At 34.2% G+C, this 26,932-nt stretch overlaps 1 protein-coding gene across 1 annotated transcript in view; it reads left to right on the top strand.

The window, feature by feature from the left end:
- The first annotated feature begins 22,745 nt into the window (after positions 1-22,745).
- LOC129224613 (uncharacterized) overlaps positions 22,746-26,932 on the top strand; it is a 259,311-nt gene continuing 255,124 nt past the window's right edge. Inside the window, exon 1 of the mRNA XM_054859098.1 lies at positions 22,746-23,015. Coding sequence (XP_054715073.1) covers positions 22,941-23,015 — 75 coding nt within the window. The 5' untranslated portion in view covers positions 22,746-22,940. The remainder of the gene's footprint in view (positions 23,016-26,932) is intronic.

Genomic DNA, 26,932 nt, shown 5'->3' with positions numbered 1-26,932 from the left:
ATCAGGGGGTAATTGGCATATATCTACATCTGACAAATCCGAATCTGACAATGTCTCTAAATAAGCCACAGCTTCTTCTACAGTAAGAAATCTAATAGACATTTTTTAACATTTATGAACAGTTGGTATACGTCAAACAGAATTTCGTTTCGCTCGAAAACAAAGCTAGCGAATTATTGAACTGCATTTAAAATATGAAAAATAAAACGCTCACTAATGTTATTTTTTATTATCACGTGACAATGCAGCTGTCCGAGCAGGTGTGGATTCGGAGCCATATAGTCCGTCAAACAGAAGACTGTTATTATTTTATTTGCTAACGAAACGTCATATCCTTTCAAAATATAAACTTACTTGGTTTTACCAACATCTACATCAGAGTACATTCAAAATGAGAGCAAAAAAAAGGAACATATATTACGAAAAATGAAATTTCCCCTTGCAAGTCGAACGATTTACTTCTTGGAAATTTGACTCCCTAAAAGCGCCAATGTTCCAAAATTGGAACATGCTATTTTGAAGGGGTAAACCTTTCCGAAATTTCATTGTACATTTCTACAAGCATTTTAAAATCATACATTGAAGTATTTTTCACAACTATAATAAATATCATCACATTTTCTCAAAAAGCCAATTTTTGGTAAATTTTATAAGAAAAAGTTGCAAAAAGCTAAAAAAACACTCACCTTTGAAAAATCGCAATAAATAATTGAAAACATATAAACAATCAAGCAGGAAATCAAAAAATACTTTGAAATAAGACTAAACTGTGTTAAAAAAAAGCTTGTTTATTTTTACGTTATTTCTTGGGAAAATTTTCACTTAAATATGATGTTCCATTTTTGGAACATTGGCGGGTAAACGGTTAATACCAACATATGGACCAAATTTTGTTTGATTCCGCCAGTTACTTCCTGAGGAATAGCAAGCACGCGTAACTCGAAAAACGTCCCATTGCTCCACCCCCCTTTAAGGAATTCGCGCCAAAAACTAATGGGCACAAGTTCACATAGGGGCACATATGTGTACTAAATTTCGTTCGATTTCATGCGGTAGTTTTTGTTGTAGAGCGGCCACAAAAAACTGGTCACACACAGACGTGACACACATACACACACACACACACATACACACACACCTACAGACAGACAGACATTTTCCAAAAATGGTCAAAATGGACTCAGCACACCTCAAAACGTTCGAATCCGTCAAAATTCGAAATTCGAAAATTTGCACGAATCCAATACTTTCTTCTATATATTAGATATAGAAGAAAGTAAAAATTGAAATTTTCCTTACTTTTTTGAATTTTCAAAAAAAGTAGGCAATATTTTTAAATTCTGAAAATAAATTATTGATTACGAAATAAGTATGCATGTTATGGTTTCAAAGAAATATAAAATTTACTTAAATTTAAAAAAAAAGTTTGAAAGGTACTGTGAACCCTTAAACAACAAACTACGTGAAGGGCCACACAGGCCCCTACGTCTTTCTAGTGTTAACAGGGTGTTTCAGTTGCTACTTATTGCAGATTCTGTCATGAAACTATTTGTGCTCGTTCCCAGATGAGATCCATAAACAGCATCAAAATCTATACTAAGGAAAATAACTTATCTTGTCTTTTAGAGTTGTTTACCAACCCATTGGAATCCAAAAACGAAGTCAATTTTGTGTTATTTGCGGGGAGGAGATTTTTTTAGTATTTGTTTTGAAGACGTAAGAGATGTAGATTCATCTTCATTATCTTCAGCTGATTGTTATTGTTCTACTTTGGCGAACATTTGTCTGACTGGGTCTTCCTTTTTTTTTTTTTTTTTGATAAACTAGTCCATTTTTAATGTTGATGTGATCAAAGGCAAGGAAAGTTTTTCTTGCCCTTTTTATTCACAAATTAATCTCTCGCGATGAGAAATTTTACAAGCATTGTTTCACAAATTAGTTTATTCGGAAATTCAGAAAATGAACGTTTTAAAGGAATATGAATACGTTATTTTCACAACTAAACTAATTAGAAACACATTTTTTTCCGATTTAAATGCTTCAAAACAAATGGCGTTGCAATTATTTTATAGACGTAATTATTTTTTATTTTGTACTTATTTTTGCTTCTTGTGAAAAAATGTTCTAAAATTTTTACACTTGAAAGTATCAGCACGACTTTTAAAAATTGCTCTCATTTTCAAATGGCAGCTATTATACAGAAAACAGGATACTCGATCATCCAGCTGATTTTTTTATGCCAATATGGAGAGGAATTATGTATTTTCAAGAAGGCTTGTAATAATGAAAGTTAACTTTTTCAATCTCGACTTTGCTAACTTTGAGTTTTAACGATAGTATAAATATCGGAAAAACAATCGTTATCAGAAAAATAACGGCAGACGACTTCCCTTCTCCTAACACCATCGCAGGTTATGTTTTTGGAACTTCAGTGTCGAAAATTTACCTAAAAAATCCTGTATCTCGGCTCAAAGAGCCCATTGCCCCTCCCTTTTATCCGCCCTTGACGGCGTTTAATTAATAATGACGTTAAAATTACACTGTCCAACTTAAAAAAAAGAGTTTACTTTAGGGGTGCCTCCTACCTAACCTGCTCTTCTTATATATAGCCCCCATTTTTTGGTGCATCAGCCACTTATGTATCATATGTATATATATCTATGTGAATGAACTGGAAACACATAACCGATTGCAAAAATATGCAAGAAATGAGCCAAGCAGAAATAAAAATACAAATCTGCTAAAACGTTGCATCTTAACTTAACATTTTATTTACATTTTCATCAATTACGCTGAAATTTTGTCAATCTATAATATGCCTTGCATATGTATATAATAGCCATATTTATATTGCTTTAAAAGTTTGAGCTACATTTCAGTAAAAGTATTGTTCAATAAGGAATTTTTAGTTGAAAGCTCACCTACATTTAAGCACGGAATTAGTTAAATAATTAAATTTCACGTTTTAATTACCTTGAAACATTGGAGCAAATTTTATCTGTTGCAAAAAAATCAGGGAGTTATGTGGGATACTTAATTCTAATCTATGCGAGCATTTTTTTCAACTTCATAATAGAGGATTCATGCAAAAGTCTTAATTGAAATTCAAATAAACTAATAATTAATGATCAATAATTTAATGTGATTATAGAATAATTCACTGTCCTAGAAACTGAGGTCATATTCGAAATTTCAGAAAAAAAAAACCGATTACAGGAAATGGGTGAAAATTGATCTGCACGATTCCACCGAGGTATGACGAACTGTCATACCTCAAACCAAGTTGGGAAAATCGGAAAACACTAATAATTAATTCTTAATTAATTAGTTTGATTACGAAATACTGAAATGAGGCAGTGAGAAGCAAAGGGATGTAAGTGGACATTTTCAAGTTTTGAGTAAAACGCGTTTAAAGATAACATCCTAGGTAGGCTTTCATTGATTTTTTTTTTTAAATCATGCTGTATAGCAGCAACTACCAGGGCTACTAGTACCATCTCTTCCCCCAAGACAGAGGAGAGGTTAACCTATCATGTGTACAGGTTATCTCCAAATTTTTAATTTTGTCACTTACATCCCTTTGCTTCTCACTGCCTCAATTGTCACTGAGTCTGCATATCGAATTTCAGAAAAATCCGAGAACAGGAAGTGGATGAAAATTCAGTTGCAAGATTTCACTCAAAAGGACGTACACCACAAAAACATGGTAGTAAAATAAAATAGGCTTTTAAACACTAGATTTTTCTGTAAGAAATGGACCAACTTAAAATATTTGAACTAAAGCCCTAGATCGCAGCTTAAGTAGCGACACGTCCGCCATCTTGGGGCTAAACGATGCTTTCCTCTATGTCTGCTACAGTGAAGTAGCTTGTCTTGCTTCTTGAATGTGGTGTTTCTTGATTGTGAATTAATATGGAATTAATAAGAAACCACAACTAAGAAGCAAAACACGATACATCACCCACCATAGCAGACACAGAAGAAATCATCGATTAGCCCCAAGATGGCGAACGTGTCGCTATTAAAGCTACGATTCAGGGCTTTAATTTTAACTGCTGAAATGTGAAGGGAACCATCCAAACGTACAAATGCAAACACAAAACGTAAAAAATGGTAACAAATTCGAATATTTTTACATGCATTTGAAAAAAACCCTTCTTTATGGAAATTACACCCACTTGATTCTGAGTCGTGGAAAAAAGTAAAGTTTTGTATCTGATATTTTGATCTTTGTATTACATAAGCCGAAGCTTAAGAAAACTATCTGATTTCCGGTTCTCTGTAATACATCTGAAAAATGCGTAAGGTAAGCCATCAAAAACACGCTTACCATTTTTAACTTGAAACGCTTCGTCTTGGTTTTCAATTATGAACTATATAATCCTTTTCAATAAAGGATTTTGATTCTACTTAAGTAAAAGCGTTTGCTAAAACGCTTCTGTGAAAAACTTGTCATAGAAAGCTCAATTGAATACAATCATATGACATATTTTTCCTTGGAAAACTGTGGTTTTTTGAAATTTTGAATTGATTTCATTATTTGAAAAAAAAAAAATAAATAAAATGCGACTGTTCTTTCTCAAATGTCATGAAATTTTTTACAGGATAAACTACAAGCTTAGCGTTAAAAAATACGAAAAAGAAATGATCTCAAATAAAATGGAAGTATCAAACAGGTACAGTTATCTCCCTTACTGGGATCCTGTATCCCTATATTAATTGGCTCCCTGTAAAGGGAACCAAAAGTATAAGGATAAATGTGTACCAAATTTCGTTTGATTTCTTGCAGAAGTTTTCATCTAGAGCGGCCACAACACACAAGTCACTTACATGCAGACACACAGACGGATTAGACAGACATTTCCAGAAATGGTCGAAATGGACTCAGCACAGCTCAAAACGTACAAATCTGTCTAAATTCTTCAAATTTTACGAATTCAGTACTTTCTCCTATGTATGTGATATCGAAGAAAGTTAAAATCGACGAACGGAATTTCGTCTTTCAATGAGTAGTTTTTTTTTTTTTTTTTTAAAGATATAAGGACGGTAATTCATTTGCCGATTTTTTTCAGTACTGAAAAATAGCAACCATGTGTATTACGTGCTGGGGACAAAGTTTGTTTTGTGATTTTAGTTTATGCAGTTATATATTTTCAAACATATTTTTCTACTAGTACACACAAGACTTGAACATTTATATGAAGCGTAATATACACCAAGGGAATTGCAGTGTATTTTACTGTGATTATTTTTAACCGTCAATATTTTGTTCATTTGATTAAAGTAAAGTTTTTTAGACAATGATTTCAGAATATTAGCCACTGGCTACCAAAGTTACAAAGAATTGTAGCCACTTTTGCACTTTTGGTAGCAATTTTTAAGTAAAACTTGAAAGCTGCGTAAAAGATAAATTACATATTTGCTATTAGTAATATTAAGAACAACTTAAAAGATTATGATACTCAACTAGTGATGTGGGTTGGGTAAATACCCAACGGATAGGCAAATATTTTTTGGATATTTACCCAAGGTCTGGGTAAATACCCAAAAATTGGGCATTTTACAAAAAAATGCAAAAAGTGAATGGGATTTTTTTTAAAAAATCTAAATATGAAATAATTGGTAAAACTGATACATACATATGTAGTGTCACAGTTTATAATATTTTTATTGAAAGACTTGATGAAATTATGAAAGAAACCTATTGTGAACCAAAGAATCTTTCTTTTCAATGTCATAATTGGAGAAGTATAAGCAATTCAATGATGAACTTCAGGATTTCAAAATCACAATCTAGGTTAGTCATATCCAAAATGAAAAAAAAAATAAATAAATAAATAAAGGAAGCATGAGGGATGTTTGAAAGAATAAACTGAGAAGTTATGAAGACTATGAATTTATTTACTTATGTTATTGCTGTTATAGTGATAACGTGGCAAATATAGAAACAGTTTTCGCATTAAAAAAAAAAAAAAAATATTGTTTTCTGTTGCCTTGTTCATTTGCATTTGCTCCCCAGTACTTCATTATGAAAATTTATTCAAATTTTATTTAATACACGCAATTAGTGATGTAGGGCGGGAAGGTAAATATTTTTTTTGGGTATTTATCCGAAGGCAGGGTAAATTCCCTAGTAATTGCGCATGTTGCAAAAAACATTCAGGTGGTAACAAAAGGTGATGATTTTTTTAAACATAAACCGTGAAATGAAAGATTAAAAATACAAAAATTTACATATTATATTTTTTTTAATTAAAGGCCTAATGAAATCTAAGGCTTAATGAAAAAATGAGATGCAGAATACGCCTGAACACTTGAACTAGGTTTGGAGGAAATTTCTGCAAAAGATATAGGTAAATAAATAGTAATAATAAATTGAGCTACATTTCGTTATTTTGATGTCATACAGGGACATATTACTGGGTTAAATAAAAGACTAGGACCTTAAAAAATTGATGTTTGTTTCTTTTTTTGTAACCAGTTAAGCTTTTTACTTTTTGTAGAATGGCTTTTTATATCTGAAATTTGGCTGTCAACATTGATTAGTCATATCCAACACATTTAATGTGAATATCATATTAGATTGCTAAATTGTTTCACACAATAATTCTTTAAATATGTGATCAAAATACAATTTTTGGGCAGAAATTTATTGTATATGGTTGGTTATATACGTAGTGAAATACACACAGAAAAATATTTTAGTTGAATATAAATTTTTGAAATAAATACCCGGGTATATACCCTGGGTATATACCCTGGGTATTTACCCCTAAAAATAAATACCCGGGTATTTTGCATCACTATACTCAACAAAAACAGACAAGTTTCACTGGATATATTTTTTAGTGTAAGGATTCAAGCATTCAACAAAAGGAAATATTTGAAAATTTTAATTATAATGCAATTATAATTAATGAAAGCAAATGCGAGGACTCATACAGACTTTGGTTCATTTATTAATCAAGATCGTCAACGCAAAAACGAACCTTTTATCAAAAAAAAAAAACAAAAAAAAAAACCGCGATTGTAAAAACGGATCATTTTAGAATACGAGTAGATGTAAAACTGTCAGTAATCCTTGATTTAATTACTTAAATTGAAAATATTCGGTTTAAAATGACAGACAAATTAAAAAAAAAAGTATGAAATCAAGGCTCAAATAGGATGGGAAGATATTGCCGTAACGGGATATTATTTCGACCCACAAAAGAAACACATGCTCGCCACTTTCGGCGACTAAGGCTTGCTTCTATAGTACCTAATTGCAGTGAAATGGTCGCCGGTTGGCGAGTGGCGACCGCAAATCTAGAGTTTCAGATTAAAGGTCCACTTTTCATTTATTTTTTCTGTTTCTAATAAAAACAACATGCAAAAACGGTAAGAAACATCGCACATGAACGCTACATAACAAAAATTATACTATTTTTTTTAAACAAAATAATAACGGATATTATTTAAAACACCCCCCTTTCCCAAAGCTATCTTATTTCTATAGCAGTTCAGTACATATAACTATACCACCAACTTAATTGAGGAGATTTTAAAAATATGCAGTCACCCACATAAAACATTTGATTATAGTCCAAAAAAAGAAAATAAGGTTTAAATTTATGTAGAAACAATTCCAAAGTATATCGCAAACGTAACAACAATACAACAATTCCATTAATTACTCAGCGAACAAAAACACTACCAAAATGCTAAAAATCATATACCTACTATATTTTACATCAAATAACGTTTTATATTTTTTAATGTGTCGAAGACGGCTTATTTCTGCAGTTAGTCAGTACATGAAATGACATACTTTTATCGAAATGAACTTGTTCCTAAAAATATGCACTTAACCGCACAAAAGGTTTTTTTTTTTCAAATTCCAACGAAATAAAAATAACATAGTCAAGGAAATGGGGAATTGGGTTTAAGTTGTGATATTTCACAAGACATTGACCTCAACAGTTCATGATGTCAATGACATTTAACTTCCAAGCTGTGCCAATCATACCTAGTGTTTCAAAACACCAATTGACGTACCTAATAAAATGTTAAAATGTACCAATTTGTTAAGCTGTACTAACATGAAAAATAACGTAGTCAAGGAATTGGGGAATCGGGTTTAAGTTTTGATATTTCAATTGTTCATGATGTCAGTAACATTTAACTTCCAAGCTGTACCAATCATACCTAGTGTTTTAAAACACAAATTAACGAACCTTATTAAATGTTAAAATGTACCAATTCGTTAAGCTGCACTAACATGAAAAATAACATAGTCAAGGAAATGGGGAATCGGGTTTAAGTTGTGATATTTCACAAGATATTGACTTCAATTGTTCATGATGTCAATAACATTAAACTTCCAAGCTATACCAATCATACCTAGTGTTTTAAAACACCAATTGACGTATCTTATTAAATGTTAAAATGTACCAATTTGTTAAGCTGCAGTAATATGAAAAATCAACATGTTATTCAAAAATTCAAAAAATGAACATCAATAATTAAAAATCACCATATTTTTTGAGTTCTGAATCACTTACTACTTACCTTTGCATTCTTGATGATCCCAAACACACGCCAGTTGACATAATTAAAAGTGCTTAAAAAAAATCTTGCATTTGAGGGTAAAGTTTTTTTTTAACTTCAACGCTTTCTTGCTAAACACATACCCTTCGTTTCTTTTATCACAGCTGACTTCGGTTTACTTTTAAAGTTGATTATTCACTTTTCAAATTTATTCGCTTTCAAAGTGAAAAAAAAATGATATTCTCATTGAGTTACACATAAACACACAATTGCTGAAAGCTATTTTCGGAAATAATAAAAACTTCGAACTTCATTGTCGATAAAAGTAGAACAATTCCACCTTCTTTGTCTAAATTTAGTCTTCTGTTAAATGCCAACATTGAATCCAGGTTACCAGATTTTTAAAGCTTATCGCCATCAATTGGCCAATTTTTCATATTTATTATTATTTTTTTAAAAGTTTCTGCTCCAAAATTTAAAAAATCGCCAAAGGGGAACAAATCACAGGAATGTTTGTACCATCTCTAATGGGAAATTCATTTGCTGAATTTCGCAACTCTGCAGGACTATTACATGAAACATGTTCGTTGATTGTTTGTGATATTTGCACAACTCTAGCCCCTGTTTAGATGTGAATATCATACGCGGTCTTTAACCCGTAACAGGGGAGGTGAAAAAGTAGGATGTAAGAGGGGACGTGAGGTCTCAGAGACTGCTCTATTAACATTTTTTTTTAAACTTGTGTAATTAAGATACATTCCTGTAATTTCCCTTAGTTGTTCTTTGAACTTTTATTAGCACGGGGAAAAATATTTTTGAATTTTGAATGGGGTGGTTTCCTTCAGTCAAAAGTACTACTTTTAGTCATTGAAATGGATAGAATGAGCAAAAAAAAAAAGAAAAATTAATTTGAATTTTGACATCTTGAATTTAAATTATGTTTTTCGCAATTACGAGTGTGTGTATGTAGGCGTGTGTGTTTGTGTGTGGGGGGTATGTGTGTGTAGACATGTGTGTTTGTGTCTGTGTGCTGGCATAAGTGTGTGGGTAGTTGTGTATATGAATGTGTGTGTGGGGGGGGGGGGGTATGTGTATGCAGGCATATGTGTTTGTGTCTGCATGCAGGCATGAATGTGTGGGTAGTTGTGTGTATGTGTTTATGTATGTGTGTGTATGTGTATGTGTGTGTATGTGTATGTGTGCGTGTGTGTGTAGTTGTGTATGTATGCGCGTGTGTGTAGGACATGGATGCAACCTGGAGACGGCTTTCGCTATAGGAGCAGCATCGTGAGGAGCCCGTCGTCGGTGATGCTGCGGAGGGTGGCGGTGGGAAAATAAAATGATAGGACATCAAAACAGTCAAGTGAGAACAATAAGCAATCGTGATTGCTCAAAATAAATAAATAAATAAAAATAAATAAATAAAAATAACATGGACCCAGAAAATAGTTTTATTTTCCCAACAGTTTTTTTTAATTAATTTTTTTTAAATGTCCGATTTTTCAAACAAGGCGTGGTCTTTCTGACGTCACAAATGATACACTTTGTGCCACATCTTTCTACTACGTTTCCACGTTATGATAGTCAAGCAGCGAATTAAAATTGCGCTCTACGCTTGCTACCAACCATATCGTTGCCAATACACGTGAGTAAAGAAGTGAATTAAATATTTTGGACCGTGAATGGCAACACTGAATGGCATTTCATCATTTGTGATGTCATCGGTAGAAGCGTTGAACGATAAAGGAGCACCGATTTAAGTATTTCTTTAAAAATATTAAACTTAAATAAATTATTTAAAAAATGTTCAGATTCTATGTTTTTAAGCATGCTCTTTCCGAAAAAAAATACTTTTAAAATTTTGGAAACGATCCCATTGCAATATTCTTTTTCCGAGGAAATTTTGCCAAAGTCTTATATTATTTCGAGAAAATCATATGCTGCAGTAAATAACTAACTACTTGCAATAAAAAAAGAATATTTTTTTTTTACTGGTTTCAATTTAGTTCTTTAATATATACAGAACATTTTAGTACCAAAAAATTGATTACATCTTGTTACGGAAAAATTTTAACCAGCTATTTAAATATTAGTATTTCGCTTAGTATTTCAAGGAATAATTCAGCCTTCATTGTCCCTTGAACATCATTTGGTAACGTTTGTGAACATTTCAAATTAATCTCAACCTCATCTAGAATATATTTCATCGCTTCCGCATAACGCGGATAAGATAAATGAACCTATATATGCGGTTGTAATGTTAATAAGAGCCCTGTCTACAACTACGGAAAATTGTAACACTGAATGGGAGTTGCAGTCTCACAGACTGCTTCTAAAGAACGCAATGAAATTTCAACCAGATGCACTTACCTAAAGATACTGATAAGCAAAGGGAATATTATGGGACGCTGGAGCGTCCCGCCCCGCCAAGGAAACCAAACGTCAGCAGCCAACAGAAGCAAATCCACCGCCAAAGACGAAAGGAAATAAAAGCGACCAAGATTACACGACAGAACAAGTTGGGGTTTTTTGGGTTTTTCACCCCTCTGTATCTCAGCCTCATGAAGACCCCCGGAGTTGATTTTTCGTACACCATCATCTCATTACTTTCTTCTATATTCAATATATTGAAGAAAGTATTGGATTCGTGCAAATTCTCTCTCTCTCTCTCTCTGTGTCACACCAGTTTTTTGTGGCCGCTCTACAGCAAAAACTACCGCATGAAATCGAAAGAAATTAGATACACATATGTGCCCCTATGTGAACTTGTACCCATTGGTTTTTGGCGCGAATTCCTCCAAGGGAGGTGGGAGCAATGGGACTTTTTTTGAGTTATGCGTGCCTGTTATTCCTCAGGAAGTAACTGGTGGAATCAAACAAAATTTGGTCCATACCTTACCCTTAACAGGTTCAGGTGCTGATTCAACTGTGGTGTCAATAGCTCAAACGGGAATGGAGCTATAGAACGTTTTTTGTCGTCAATAGTGACTGCCATATCTCAAGAAATAATGAACGTAATCAAAGAAAAATTTATCGACAAGTAGCCCTTAGAGGGTATAAGAAATGATTCTATTTTGGCGTCAGCAAATGAAAAGGGGGTGGCGCAACCGAACGTTTTTTTTTTTTGTTGTTGTGAGTGCCATATCTCAAGAAGTAATGCTACGTTCTGGATGAAATTTGGAATAAATATGAATCCATATGTAAACAGGCGTTGGTTCAATTTTGGTGCCAATCGCTATATGGGGGGCTGATTTTCTTTTTATGTGTGTAAATAAAAATTGTTTTGCAATTGCAACAATATCAAAAATAAATCGTAATGGACTGTCGTCTGCGTATATCTCGTGATTTTAATTGCATGGAAATGATCAGAAATATTATCTCAATGATTTAAAAATTTTAACTCTTGCCATCTTGTGTTTGTTAACAAATAAATGTTTGTAATTATTTTAAGCAAGGCTTTAAAAATAATTTTCAATATTCATTCGTTGCTTTGGAGGAATGGAGATGATCGTCAAATTTTGGCATGTGTATTTTTGTTTTTGTTGGGAATATTGCTTCCTCGTTAAGCATGGGGGGGGGGTCAGAATTATAAGAAAGATATAGAAGAAAGTTTCGTGATGGCCACAACATACTAGTTTTTCTTTCTATTGAGGTTACGTTTAAGGATTAACCTTTCGCAGGCCTTATAAGATCCCCCGATACAGCATTCATTCTTTCATCTGGCACTACTATCGGAGGATGCCAATACCACGATGATTTTGATGCACAATTTTCCCACCAGATGGAGCCTTTTCGGCTCTCTTCTATACAAAACTGCAGTAGGGTACTCTGCTCTGTTGGTCGGTGGGAAAAGCTTCACTTCATATGCAGGAGGTTGTGGGATCGATTCATACCGGTGCCCTGGATGTTATTTCCTCCCTATACTGCTGTAAATCTTTCTTGTATTGCGTAGTCTGTAAATAAATAAAAAAGTTGAACTCTCACGGCAATCTTTCCATAGTTTTCTTTAACTGCGGACACAACAACAACAATTGCAGTTGTTCGTTTGTGCCAGCTAAACTGGCAATTTGGGTATGCTGCTTCACTTTTTCAACTGTACCGTAATTTGGGGTACGCTGCTTCACTTTTTCAACTGTACAGTAAATTGGGGTGCGCTGCTTCACTTTTTCAACTGTACCGTAAATTGGGGTGCGCTGCTTCACTTTTTCAACTGTACCGTAATTTGAGGTACGCTGCTTCACTTTTTCAACTGTAACGTAATTTGAGGTACGCTGCTTCACTTTTTTACCTGTACCCTAATTTGGGGTGTGCTGCTTAACTTTTTCAACTGTACCGTAATTTGGGGTGCGCTGCTTAACTTTTTCAACTTTACCGTAATTTGGGGTTTCGCTGCTTCCAATTTTCAACTCTACCGTAATTTGGGGTACGCTGCTTAACTTTTTCAACTGTACCGTAATTTGAGGTACGCTGCTTCACGTTTCCAACTGTACCGTAATTTGGTGATAAGTCCGACTTCCACAGTACACTATTGCCATAAGGACCCGTTTATAGGGCAGGCAACCATTCACAGCATAACAACACATTCACACAAAGGAAGGACAAGGGCAGGAGAGAAACAGTACCTCCATGCCCGAGCCGGGATTCGAACCCGGGACCACCCTATCGCAGTTAGACTCCTCTGACCACTAGACAGGGCGCGCGGCAACAATTACAGTAGGAATTGTAATTGTGCCTAATCAAAGCTAAACGAGTATTCGAGGGATTTCTTTTACGCCAAATGAGCATACGACATGGACGCTGTCGCTTTTCTGCATCTTGAAAATCCACCGACTGGGGTTAGGTTTAAACCTGCGATTTTGGACATTAGAGGCCAATGCACTCTGTCTTCGGTATCGCGCGTTTTCTTTTGGGACCAAAATGGCGGAAGAATAGGCTACCCTTATATATCAGCCTTAGTCGAAAACAGCGAATCAAAAATGTACCACAACGATAGGGGGGGGGGGGGATGTGCAAGAAATGCGCTGAATAAGTTTTCATTTTAAAAACTAAATACAAGTCGAGCTTCTTTCCTCTCCGAGGTAATTTCCTGGAAAATGTAAATTTTATAATGCCTCAGTCTTTCTCGTAAATTTTGTTTCAGAATATAACATGATTTCTATCGAAGTAAGGTGAGTTTGAGGACTTTAATGTATTGAATTCGCTTTTTGCATTCGTCATTTAAGTCTTTATACGGAAGTGCTTAAAATTTGCTTGGAAAAAACACGTGAAAGCTGCTTTTGCGTTTCACTTTGCTTAAGAAGGACATTTTTAAGTTTTTTAAAACTAACGCGGTAACATCGCGTCGGAATGTAGAAAAAATGCTTAAAATCATAAAATTTCTTAAATATTTATAAATCCTAATGTTTCTCGTTCCCGCACTTATTCTTATAAAGAACTCTTTTTATAATGAACCTCAAACCACTCACGCGTTAAAACTTCAAAAAGTCTGTATAATTATGAATCTAAATAATTTAAAAGAACTTGAGAAAGAATATCGTACTCAAGTGTGAAATGAACCGTGAAAACGGTGGTACACAAAATGATAAAATATTTACAAGATCCATCAACTACTTAATGTTTCCTATTTAAGCAAAACCACCCTGTAGTCAATAAAAAAAATATATACCAAATGAAACGGAAATTATCCCTAACTACAAAATGGGATGCTGTTAGAGCTAGAACAAATTGACTTTTAATTGTTTTTCAACAAATGTTTTATCAACAATAGTAAAGTATGAACCCGAAAGTATCAAGACTTTGTTTGTTTGAGAAATAATAACTGCTGAGATAATTCGATATTGTTTTCATTTCTGATTGTGGCGGTTAAATTTCTGCGATGTTAAATTCCCAAGTTGCACATGTCACCTTTTAGACTGAAATGCTGAGGGTGCACCAGTTGCACCCTCAAGGGTGCCATTTCGGATCGCTATGGCTTCCCTACGGCACCCTTAAGGAGTCATAGTACCTTTCAAATATTTTTTCTTAATTTAAGTAAATTTTATATTTCTTTCAAACCATAACATGCATACTTATTTCGTAATGAATAATTTATTTTCAAAATTTAAAAATATTGTCTACTTTTTTTAAAAATTCCAAAAATTGAGGAAATTTTATTTTTTTTTTAATCTCTAAGGCTTTTTTATTTTTGCACTAATTAAAAAAAAGTTTTTGCTAAACGATCACTATAATCATCTCTAAAAATCTGTGCATGCATTTGCTTATGAGTTTATTAGAAAATTTTCTGTGATTAATTATGTAAAAAATCAATTTTTTTTTAAAAAATTTGATTTTTAAAGGTTTAACATGCTCTAAAGTTTGAGTAATTTATAAAATGCTTATCCAATGCACAGTTTTGTCGAATATGTTATCCCAATTGCAAAAAGTATTACTTTAAAGCTGTATCTTTAATAGAAAAAAATCCTTAGGGATTCTAATGACATGAAAACACAAAAAATCCATCATCGAGAAAAAGCAGTTTAAAGTTTTTCTTTTGCATAAGAACACATAGCGAGCATGACCTAAAACGACTCATAACTTTTTAAATATTTGAACTAAAGCAATGAAACTTTTCCCCTGTGTTCAGAATAGTTTTTAGTTTTGAAATAAGCAATACATTTTTTTTTTTTTTTTGATCGTTTCATCATTTTTGAGGTGCCGTAACCCCTTAAGAGTCCGCTGGTGCAACAACTTTTCAACCTAAAAAATACCATATGCAACTTGAAGTTCAAGCAGTGTATTGTAGATGTAACAACAGTAATAAGTAGTGTAAGAAACAACAACGTCAAAAAAGCACAAATTGCAGATGACTGCAGACACGTGTTTCGGCGTTACAGGTAAAGCCTTTTTGAATGCAAAAAGTAATGAGCTTATGGATAAAAAGACATCCGACAAAAGCCAAGAGCTAGATAAGCAAACAGCTTAAAAGATAAAAGTAGCGGATTAACCAAATACCAATGAGAGAATTATAAACCAATAAAGAACCAATAGGAATGCAAACAAAGGACAGGAGCTCTCTCAGAGGCACAGTAAAGCCGAAAGAAAGAATTCAGTTGGACAAAGATTGACCCAAAGCTTAATCTTAGTTGCTATACTATTGGATCTTTATTGGTTTATAATTTTCTCAAATTAGTGTTTGGCTAATCCGCTATTTTTATCTTTTAAGCTGTTTGCTTGCTTATCTTACTCTTGGCTTTTGTCGGATGTCTTTTCATCAATAAGCTCATTACTTTTTGCGTTGAAAAAGGCGTTCCCTGCAAAGCCGAAACACGTGTCTGCAGTAATCTGCAATTTGTCTGCAGTAATCTGCAAAAATCTAGTCACATAAATACACACACAGACATTCCCAAAAATTTCCAAACATAGTCAAAGTAAACTTACTCTTCACCTCTAAAACGTTTAAATGCGTCGAAGTTCAAAATTTTTCTCGAATCCGATGCTTTTTACTTCCTTTTACAAAAAAGGAAGTATTGTATTCGCGGAAAAATGTTCACTTAAAAATCGGCGTTAATTTCCATTTTACTCACCCCCGAATGAATGTTGAGTTTTTTTTTTTCGACTCGACCACGCGTGGATATATGGCTAGGAACGAACAGACACCCGAAATAGCTATTTTGACGATCCCCGAGTTAATTACAACGAGATTTCTCGTGACGTCCGTATGTACATATGTATAAGCGTATGTATGTCGCATAACTCAAAAAGAGTATGTTCTAGAAAGTTGAAATTTGGTACGTAGACTTCTAGTGGGGTCTAGTTGTGCACGTTCTCTTTTGGTTGCATTCGGATGTTCCTAAGGGGGCCTCTTACACCTTTTTTGGGGGAAAATCATTATTAATTTCAATGCTAACTCAAGTGGTGTTATAATTTGTCAAACACTTGCCGAATATCGCCTAGCTTTTGGCCGCTAAACTTGGCGAAAAATTTGGTGATTTTTTTTTTTAATTTTTAAATCTGGTCTTAATTCGGCCAATGTTGGTGATATTTAAAGAGTTAACCACTGAATCACATTAAAATTGCTAATAATGGGGAAATAAACTGTGTAAACCGTTTTTTTTTTTTTGCTTCGGTTTGCAAGAAACTAGAGGGTGAAAATATTTAGGGTTTCCTTGCTTACTTTAAGGCGCTATTATCATTAAATTGGCGTAAGAGGAAGTCATGTGATGAACATATCAGCTCGTTTATGTATCTTCTTTACTAATAATAAAGCTGAATGTCTCTCTGTCCGGAGGATGTCTGGATGTCTGGATGTCTGTAGGATATCTGTAGGATGTCCGTAGGATGTCTGTGACTCGCATAGCGCCTAAACCGTTCGGCCGATTTTCATGAAATTTGGCACGAAGTTAGTATGTAGCATGGGGGTGTGCACCTCGAAGCGATTTTTCGGAAATTCGATGTGGTTCTTTTTCTATTCCAATTTTAAGAAAAAAAAACTATCATAAATTACGAAATTATCATAACGTGGAAACGTAACATGGGCACAAGCCAATTGGCGAGATACGAAATTATCATAACGTGGAACCGTAAAATGGGTACAAGCCAGCTGGCGAGAAAATTCACCATACATTATTTGTAAATATACAGGCGAACCAAAATACCTTTTGATTTTTCTATTACGGGCAAAGCCGTGCGGGTATCACTAGTTACTAATAATAAAGCTGAAAGTCTCTCTGTCCGGAGGATGTCTGGATGTCTGTAGGATGTCTGTAGGATGTCTGTAGGATGTCTGTGACGCGCATAGCGCCTAGACCGTTCGGCCGATTTTCATGAAATTTGGCACAAAGTTAGTTTGTAGCATGGGGGTGTGCACCTCGAAACGATTTTTCGAAAATTCGATTTTATTCTTTTTCTATTCCAATTTTATGAACAAAATTATCATAAGATCGACGAGTAAATTACGAAATTATCATAACGTGGAACCGTTACATGGGCACAAGCCGATTGGCGAGAAAATTCACCATACATTATTTGTAAATATACAGGCGAACCAAAAAAACCTTTTAATTTTTCTATTACGGGCAAAGCCGTGCGGGTACCACTAGTCAGATATAAAGGAGTAGGATAATTCTCTGCGGATTTGTATTTGTCAGAGATAGATTTGACTTATCATATAAAATGAATAATGGTGCTCATTAAAATTCTAAACTCTGAAAAATACTCATTACAGATTCTGTATCAAACTTTAAAAAAATCGTCCTGAGTCAAGTGTGATGGATTATATATGATGAAAAATGCAATTTTTGACAATATCATGATTGATGGTATCAAGTTTTGGAAATAGTGCATAATTTGAACATGAAAGTCTTAAAATTGAGAGAGAATTTTATTATTATTATTATTATTATTAAAGCATTTTTTTTTTTTTTTGACTTTAAGACCCAGTTGTTTTATAACTTCTAAAGAATTTCAAGGAATTTTGTAAAATGATAATTTTAAATGTAACGGTATCAAATTTTCTGAAGTAACTTAAAGACGTTTTACTTTGCTTTTTCTTAAATTTTTCACGCCTCATAATGCATGTTATCTATGCGTACAACAAAGAATGTGTATACGTTAAAACTACATAATTATGTGTAAATAAATGCTAAACAAATACTTGTCTTTTCATCAAAGCATTTAAGACGGTTATTCTAGTCTAGATGCTTGATTTTAATGTGATTTTACGGGCGTAATGGAAAAAACACCAGTAGCTATTTTCACTATTGATTTTTATCAGTTTTGTATTGATACATTAAAAATGCAGAATAGTTCAAAAAAATTCAAAATTGTAGTTAGTGGAGGCTGGCAAAGTGGGGACTCTAAAAAAAAAAGGGGGGGGGGGGGTTTCCTGGTTGACGTAATTCCAATCCTCTAGGTGATCTGAAACATAAAGTTAAGGTTAATTCTTATTGCACAAGGATGTAGAATTGCCTGGACGTAGCCGATTTGAAAATAATTTTTTTTCACAGAATGGCGCCTTTTTGAAAAAAAAAAAAAAAAAATCATCTTTTAACTCCTTTTTTGAACTTTGGTATTTTTTCAAAAATAATAAAATCAAAAAGTACAAAAACCCCTACGTGGAGATAATTTTGATTGTACTAAGAAAGTTTGTACCAAATTTCAAGTAAATCAGTGCGTTAGAACTAGAGATATCTTGTCAACCGTATCGAAAAAGCTAATTTCGAGAAAAACGCCCTATAAATTTGCGGTCTCATTTCAGTAAAAGAGTTCATAAAGGTGGTTCAAAAAATTTTTTTTTTCAGCTAGAGTCCAGAACACCGTCTATTTTTTTTTAAACATTTACTAATACAGTCGACGCTCATTATATAACGACCACACAATATAAAGACCGTCCCATTATAAAAACCAGTGGTAAAAGTCCCAACTTTGTTCCTATGAACTCTACGTTATCTTGCCTTCGTTATAACGACCGTTCTGCATCGTCTAACCCAATACAACAACCGAATTCAGCGGACGCTATTTCTGGTGTTCTTTCCAATAAAACAAATTTGTAGCTTGAAATGACTTTGATTATTGTTTACGGACATCTGTCTGAAGTTTTCAATGTCAAATCCAACTTTGAGAGGAGGTGGTTGGGGGGGGGGGGAATTACCCTTCACCACAGCTAGCACAGAAAAAATAATGGGAGGAAAAATCGAGAAATTTCCAGATTCCTAAGAAAAGGGAGTTGACAGATGTGTGGGTAGTTTAGTGTTTGAATCTAGTGTTTTTTAAGACTTGGGGTTGTCGAGGGACTTTTAAATGTTTCTTTGAAAAGCAAAAAAAAAAAAAAAAAACGCAATTTATCACCTATATCTGTAACGGAAAATAATGTTTTGCAAAAATCACGTCTGCTAAAAAGGCTAACATCTGTTTCTGGTTTTATCTTCAGGAAATGTAGTGGTAGCAGTAATAGTAGCAGATTTGTAAGTGTGTAACATTTTCCTCCCTATATTTTCTACTTTAAAAGTTCTTTAATATCCTGTAATAGTATTTTGCACACGATTTTTCTAAAAATTCCTATGATAAAAATAATTTGGGCATTTAACTGGAATGTTTGAAAAAGTACCATTTTTTTTATGGAACAACGGGGCATGCATGATGACTGTGTATATTTTTTTAAATTGTACCTCTTATAACGACCACTCGTTATAAAGACCTTTTTCTCTGGGACGGAGATGGTCGTTATATCGAGCGTCGACAGTAGTATTATGCTGTAAAAGTTTTAGCTTCTTACTCAAATTTTAAGACGGTGCTCAAAATTTTAAAATTTAATACCAAAATAAAGAGAATTTTTTCCCGCGTCTGATAGAATGTGTTTGGAACTTCCATGTTTCATAGAATTCGAATTATATTGTTGTTTTTAAAATACTTTCAGCAAACCATCGCAAAGCAGTAATTCAATCTTAAAATAAGGAATGCTGTTCTTTAAACAATGCGCATTGTGAGGCTCTGAGAAGTAGAGCTCCGACTCCGACAATGTTTACCTCTGTTTCGGAAAATAGGGAGGGGTAATTGGCGCTAAGTTGAGTTGAAAAACTTATTAGTAGTTTTTCAAAAATATTCCAACTAAAATCCGAGTCAATAACACGTCTATTTTTCACTAAACTCCTCTAAAACAGGTAAACATAGTCAAGGTCACAGCTCAAAGAGCTGTACTATAACCACCACAAAGATGACACATCTTCGACTGTTTATTTAATTTTTTGAAATATTTAATTGGTAACTGCTTTTATTCATAACTAGTGGTAACCGCACGGCTTTGCCCGTAATAGAAAAATTAAAAGGTCTTTTGGTTCGCCTGTATATTTACAAATAACGTATGTGGAATTCTCTCGCCAATTGGCTTGTACCCATGTTACGGTTCCACGTTATGATCATTTCGTATCTCGCCAATTGGCTTGTGCCCATGTTACGGTTCCACTTTATGATAATTTCGTAATTTACTCGTCCACCTTATGATAGTTTTGTTCTTAAAATTGGAATAGAAAAAGAACCACATCGAATTTTCGAAAAACCGCTTCGAGGTGCACACCCCCATGCTACAAACTAACTCTGTGCCAAATTTCATGAAAATCGGCCGAACGGTCTGGGCGCTATGCGCGTCACAGAGATCCAGACATCCTACAGACATCCTCCGGACAGAGAGACTTTCAGCTTTATTATTAGTAACTAGTGATACCCGCACGACTTTGCCCGTAATAGAAAAATCAAAAGTTCTTTTGGTTCGCCTGTATATTTACAAATAATGTATGGTGAATTTTCTCGCCAGTTGGCTTGTACCCATCTTACGGTTCCACGTTATGATCATTTCGTATCTCGCCAATTGGCTTGTGCCCATGTTACGGTTCCACTTTATGATAATTTCGTAATTTACTCGCCCATCTTATGATAGTTTTGTTCTTAAAATTGGAATAGAAAAAGAACCTGCAGCGACCAACCGCCGGACGCAGCGAGAAGAAGCCAAGTCCAGCGAACTGCTACCATTCGGCCGCCAGTTGGCGACGGGGAAAATAAAGCAAACCCAAGTTTAAACACGGGTGAAAAACGATTTCCAAGAGACCTTGCCGAGATGTGATAGTTACCAGCTGCGATGAAACTGTGAAGCTGTGGCTCGCGTTTTAGATTTTACAAGTTTCAATTTTAACCTTTTATCAGTGTTTAGCAATTTAGAATGTTTGAATAAAATGTTTTATTTTTACACTGTTATTTTATATTCGGAATGCTACAAACCACATCGAATTTTCGAAAAATCGCTTCAAGGTGCACACCCCCATGCTACAAACTAACTTTTTGCCAAATTTCATGAAAATCAGCCGAACGGTCTAGGCGCTATGCGCCTCACAGAGATCCAGACATCCTCCGGGCAGAGAGACTATTACTACTTTAGAGACTATTGACTACTTTATTATTAGTAAAGATAAAGAAAAAACAAACAAACAAATACACATTCACATTTTTAATAAAAAAATTTTGAAAAATAAAATAGAACCGACTTCAAAATTGCTCTAAAAAGTGAAAAATAATTTTATTCTTTAAACACCTTCGATAATACTTTTAAACATAATTTTTGAAGTTGGCGCAAAAACGATCAATAAAATCATTCACAGCCATAACTCAACTACAAGTATAAATTTAACCAGGTCTAGTTTCTTCACTACCACATGCATTACGCATTGATGACAGCATATTTGAGTAACGATATAAATGTTTCGTTCTTAAGTTTGGATGATTTTTTGATAAAAATATGAACGAAGCATGGTTACAATGGATTTTACTTTTTGTTTTTGCGCCAACTTCAAAAATTATGTTTAAAAGTATTATCGAAGGTGTTTAAAGAATAAAATTATTTTTCACTTTTTAGAGCAATTTTGAAGTCGGTTCTATTTTATTTTTCAAAATTTTTTTATTTCATTCTTTTTAGTGTAAATGTAGATATTTCGGTAAAAGTAAGAAGTTACCTAGTAAGAAGTGCGGCTCTATATCACTGTATTGCTTTAGAAAAGCCTTTATTCAAAATTATCATTACATTTACTATTAATGTTACAGTTATATGGCACCAAACTTTTATAACAATGAGTTTTAACAATGAGTTTCCTATTGTAGCGTAGATGAAGATAGCGAAGACAATGTGAAAGCCAAATGAAGCGAATACTCGTTAGTCTCAACTCGAGATCTTTATTCAGAACCACGAATGAACGTTACATCTCCTTATATACAACTTGAAAAAGTGCTGGAACTTTTCAGACTTGAAAAGATACAGAAATTAATAGAACATTCGAGAAAATACGGGAAACAGTAGAAAAAACGAAATTTTAGTAAAATTCACTTTGTCCTAGTCGGGATTTGAACCCGGGTCGCTCGTGTGGGAGACGAGAATTCTACCACTGAGCCACCGTTATCCACGGATGAAAAGAGCGAACTTCGCTACAAAATGATTTTAATCATTTAATAGGGAAATTTACTGTTTTTTGCCCATAACTTTTTATCTAAAGAACAAATATGGTCAAACAAAGTAATGGCACCTAAGTTGAGCCATCCCCTATCCATTAAAAAAAGAATCATCAAAATCGGTTCACTAGGTGAGACGCTATGAGTGGACAAACAAAAAAAAAAAAAAAACATACATACGGTATGAAATGATAACCGCCTCCTTTTTAAAGTCGGTTAAAAACACACCAAACATTTCTTTCCAGGATAGTTTGCGGGAGCGCAAACTCGGCCGGGGATCCATAATTCTCCACTTGGTCCGGTTCTGCGCACGTGCGGATATTTGCTTCTCTCGGTACACGTGCATCTGCCGGATTCATTTCCCTGAACTTGGCCAGAGCGGCCGCGTGCTCGCGAGAGTGCTACTCCCTGACTTCCACCCGCTCCGGGAGACTATCCGGGGGACCATGCCTCTCATGAAGACCTGCTGTTGCTGGAAGTCCGTCCGGGATGGGAGCTTTGCTTGTGGAATTTATACCATGGTAAGCTCAATTTTTCTCTCTCTCTACAGTCTATAATGGCGATCGAGATGAGCGGTCGCCACTCGCCACTTGGTGGCTAAATAAGTGGCGACTCAAAATACTAGTATTATTCGCCATCCGGTCGCGGCGCTCTGTTCATGCCATTAATTTAGTTTATCAATTTCAAGCTGTCAAAAAATATTCCGTTGTTTAAAAACTCTATTAACAATTCAAAAGCCAATATTTTGTCTAACTACTTTTTTATCTGGTTTGCGAAAAAAAGTGGTGATTTAAGAAAAAGAATGGTGACTAATAAATTTTTTTAAGAGTGAAGTTATAAACAAAAGTGAACTTCAAATTTATGCTGTCAATAATCAATCATTTTCGGAAAAAATAGTAGCAATTTAAAAGCTAATTTTTTGATTAATTACTTTTTTCTGGTTCGTAAAGAAAATGGTGACTAGAGAAAAAGAAATGGCGACTAATAAAGGTATGGACGAGTGAAATTATAAACGAACGTGAATATCAATTTTAAGCTGTGAAGAAACACTCCTTTTTAAAACTTTAGTAGCAATTTAAAAGTTAATTTTTTGTCCAACTACTTTTTTTCTAGTATGCAAAGAAAGTGGTGACTAGATAAAAAAGAATGGCGACTAATACAGGTATGGACGAGTGAAATTATAAACGAACGTGAATATCAATTTTAAGCTGTGAAGAAACACTCATTTTTAAAACTTTAGTAGCAATTTAAAAGTTAATTTTTTGTCCATCTACTTTTTTTCTAGTATGCAAAGAAAGTGGTGACTAGATAAAAAAGAATGGCGACTAATAAAGGTATGGACGAGTGAAATTATAAACGAACGTGAATATCAATTTTAAGCTGTGAAGAAACACTCCTTTTTAAAACTTTAGTAGCAATTTAAAAGTTAATTTTTTGTCCAACTACTTTTTTTCTAGTATGCAAAGAAAGTGGTGACTAGATAAAAAAGAATGGCGACTACTAAACTCTAGTATTTTCGCCATTGGCGAGCAAAAGAATTTTCCAACCTTGATCAGTTTAACCAGCTGCGCATAATATAACAAACGTGACGATTCCTGCGAAAACTTTCACTTTTCTTATAAAACTACAGTAGAACCTCAAATATAGAACACTAGTCGTACCCGCGCGGCTTTGCCCGTAAAGGAAAATTAAAAGGTCATTTGGTTCGCCTGTATATTTACAAATAATGTATGGTGAATTTCTCGCCAATCGGCTTGCCCATGTTACGGTTCCACGTTATGATAACTTGGTAATTTACTCGTCCACGTTATAATAAATTTGCTCGGTAAAATATTCTTAAAATAGAAATAGAAAAAGAACGAAATCGAATTTTCGAAAAATCGCTTTGAGGTGCACACCCCCATGCTACAAACTAATTCTGTGACAAATGTTGTGAAAATCTGCCTAACGGTTTAGGCGCTATGCGCGTCACAGAGAGACATCAGGAGAGAGATCCGGACAGATATCCCGACAGATATCCGGGCAAGCTTTGAGCTTTATTGTTAGTAAAGATAACTAATAGCTTAATAATTAATGCTCAGTGTATGATCGCAATTATGTGCATCATAATGAATTAATTGATTATTATAGTTCATCAAACTCAACACCAAATCTATAGACTGTATACCAATGCATGACTAGTAATTGTACTTAGATCATCATCATCATTATCGTCAAGGATTAGGCATATAACCTGTTCCGGATTCTTGGTCGCCCCCCCCCCCCCCCCCACCGTTTCCTGGGCCTACCGCGGTCTTGTTTGCCCAGTGGTCTGTAAGCTCTGCCCTTTAGCGAGTTTTTTTTTTTTTTTTTTGTAAACATATTGTCAATCAATATTTTTTTTCCGGACAGAAATGGAAGTACATAGGTATAGCATAAGTAACTTATTTTGCATTTTCAGTTGAAGAGAGGAGGGGGTTATAAAAGTCAAGAAAATATTATGAAGTGTAAAAGATTTCATTGCGTATTTAGTTTGAATTTTAAAACATTAAAATCAAATTGTCACACTTTCAAGCATAAGAGTGACTAAAAATTCAGTTTATAACAATAAACTGAAGTATTAACTTTTCCACACCAAAAAACTTCTTTACTGAAAAAAAACGAGCTGACGTGTGCATCACATGACTTCCTTTTACTCCAATTTAATGTCATTTCCCCATTATTGGCAGTTTTAATGTGATTCAATAGTTTACTCTCCAAATATCACCAACAATAGCCAAATCGAAACCAGATTTAAAAAAAATAATCATCAAATCTGTCGCCAAGTTGGCGAAAAAACTTTGCGACCAAAAGACTGGCGATCTATCGCCAAGTGTCCGCCAAGTGATAACACCACTAGAGTTTACATCGAAATTAACAATGATTCCCCCCCCCAAAAAAGGGGCAAAAGACCCCCTTAAGAACATCCGAATGCAACCAAAAGGGAAGGTGCACAACTAGACCCCACTAGGAGGCTAAGTACCAAATTTCAACTTTCCTAGGACATTCCGTTCTTGAGTTATGCGACATACATACACACATTCGCACATACATACGTACATACAGACGTCACGAGAAAACTCGTTCTAATTAACTCGGTGATCGTCAAAATGGATATTTCGGGGGTCTTTACGTTCCTAGGCATATATCCACGTGTGGTCGAGTAGAGAAAAAACCCCAACATTCATTCGGGGGTGAGCAAAATAGAAATTAAGGCCGATTTTTGAGGGATTTTTTTTTTTTTTTTTTTTTTGGCGAATACAATACTTCCTTTTTTGTAAAAGGAAGTAAAAAAAACCGAAGTTAACGCTAGAAAAATGTCACATAGTTATGCCATCTATGTCAAATTAATTCAGTAACAATCTAACTTATCTAATTTTACAAGAACGGGACTCATGCGAGTAGTAGAGACAAAATAACGGGAGAAACAATAACGTTCGTGACAGGCAAGTGCAAATTTTCCGGTAAGGGAGCCAATCATTAACTACGTAAGTGTCCCGAGAGGGAGGGGGGATTAGAAAATTCTCTAAATATCATTACTTTGAGGAGGGGGGGGGGGGTGCGAAAGTCATTCTTACGTTATATTTTCCAAGTCAATATTTTATATTAGAAATTGCGCGGTCATGTGTTTTGGCAGGGAGCATATTTCATTTGCGTCTAAAAGGTAAAAACGGGTTAGGATGAGATTTTTTTTTTTTTTTTCAAAGAATGATAAAATATCACAAAAATATCGCACTATGTATGGCATGTTTTATTTTTAATTAGTATCGCATTATATAGTATATTTGAAAAATAGAAATCTTTGATTTTCGTCCAGCTGGGAGTTTTAGTGTAACTGATCCTTTTCTAACAATACTTTATTATTTTGAAAAACGAAATGGAATAGGGGAAGGAGGGGGGGGGGGGTCCAAAAATTGCCAAAATCATCCTTACGTAATTAATGAATGGCCCCTAACTTTCGCTCGTGCAGACAAGGGCAAATTTTGTTTTCAAATGTGATCACTTTCAAATACAATTTTTTTTTTCAAAAAAATAAATAAATATAAAATAAAATAAAAATAAAAATAAATAAATGAAATAAAAGAAAATAAATTACAATAAATAAATAAATAAATATATAAATAAATAATAATAAGCTACGAAAATTTACTGGTAATTTTTTGAAATGAACAAAATTTAAAAGATGCATGGATATTTTGTTTCCGCAGTATGGCTTCACCACGAAAAGAAGTCGGATGACCTTGAAACAAAAACATCATTTGTGTCATTTGTAGTTCGTTTTTTGGTATTATTTTGGAATAGATAGGATTAGCGACACCGTACCTCTTACTATTTGGTACTTTCTGGCAGATTCTACCTATTACGAATGATACAAATGATGTTTTGCTTCAAGGTCATCCGCCATTTATCCGAGGTCAAG

This window comes from Uloborus diversus, chromosome 6 (assembly GCF_026930045.1).
Source record: "Uloborus diversus isolate 005 chromosome 6, Udiv.v.3.1, whole genome shotgun sequence".
Taxonomy (NCBI): Eukaryota; Metazoa; Arthropoda; class Arachnida; order Araneae; family Uloboridae; genus Uloborus; species Uloborus diversus.
This window is presented reverse-complemented; position numbering and strand designations above follow the sequence as displayed.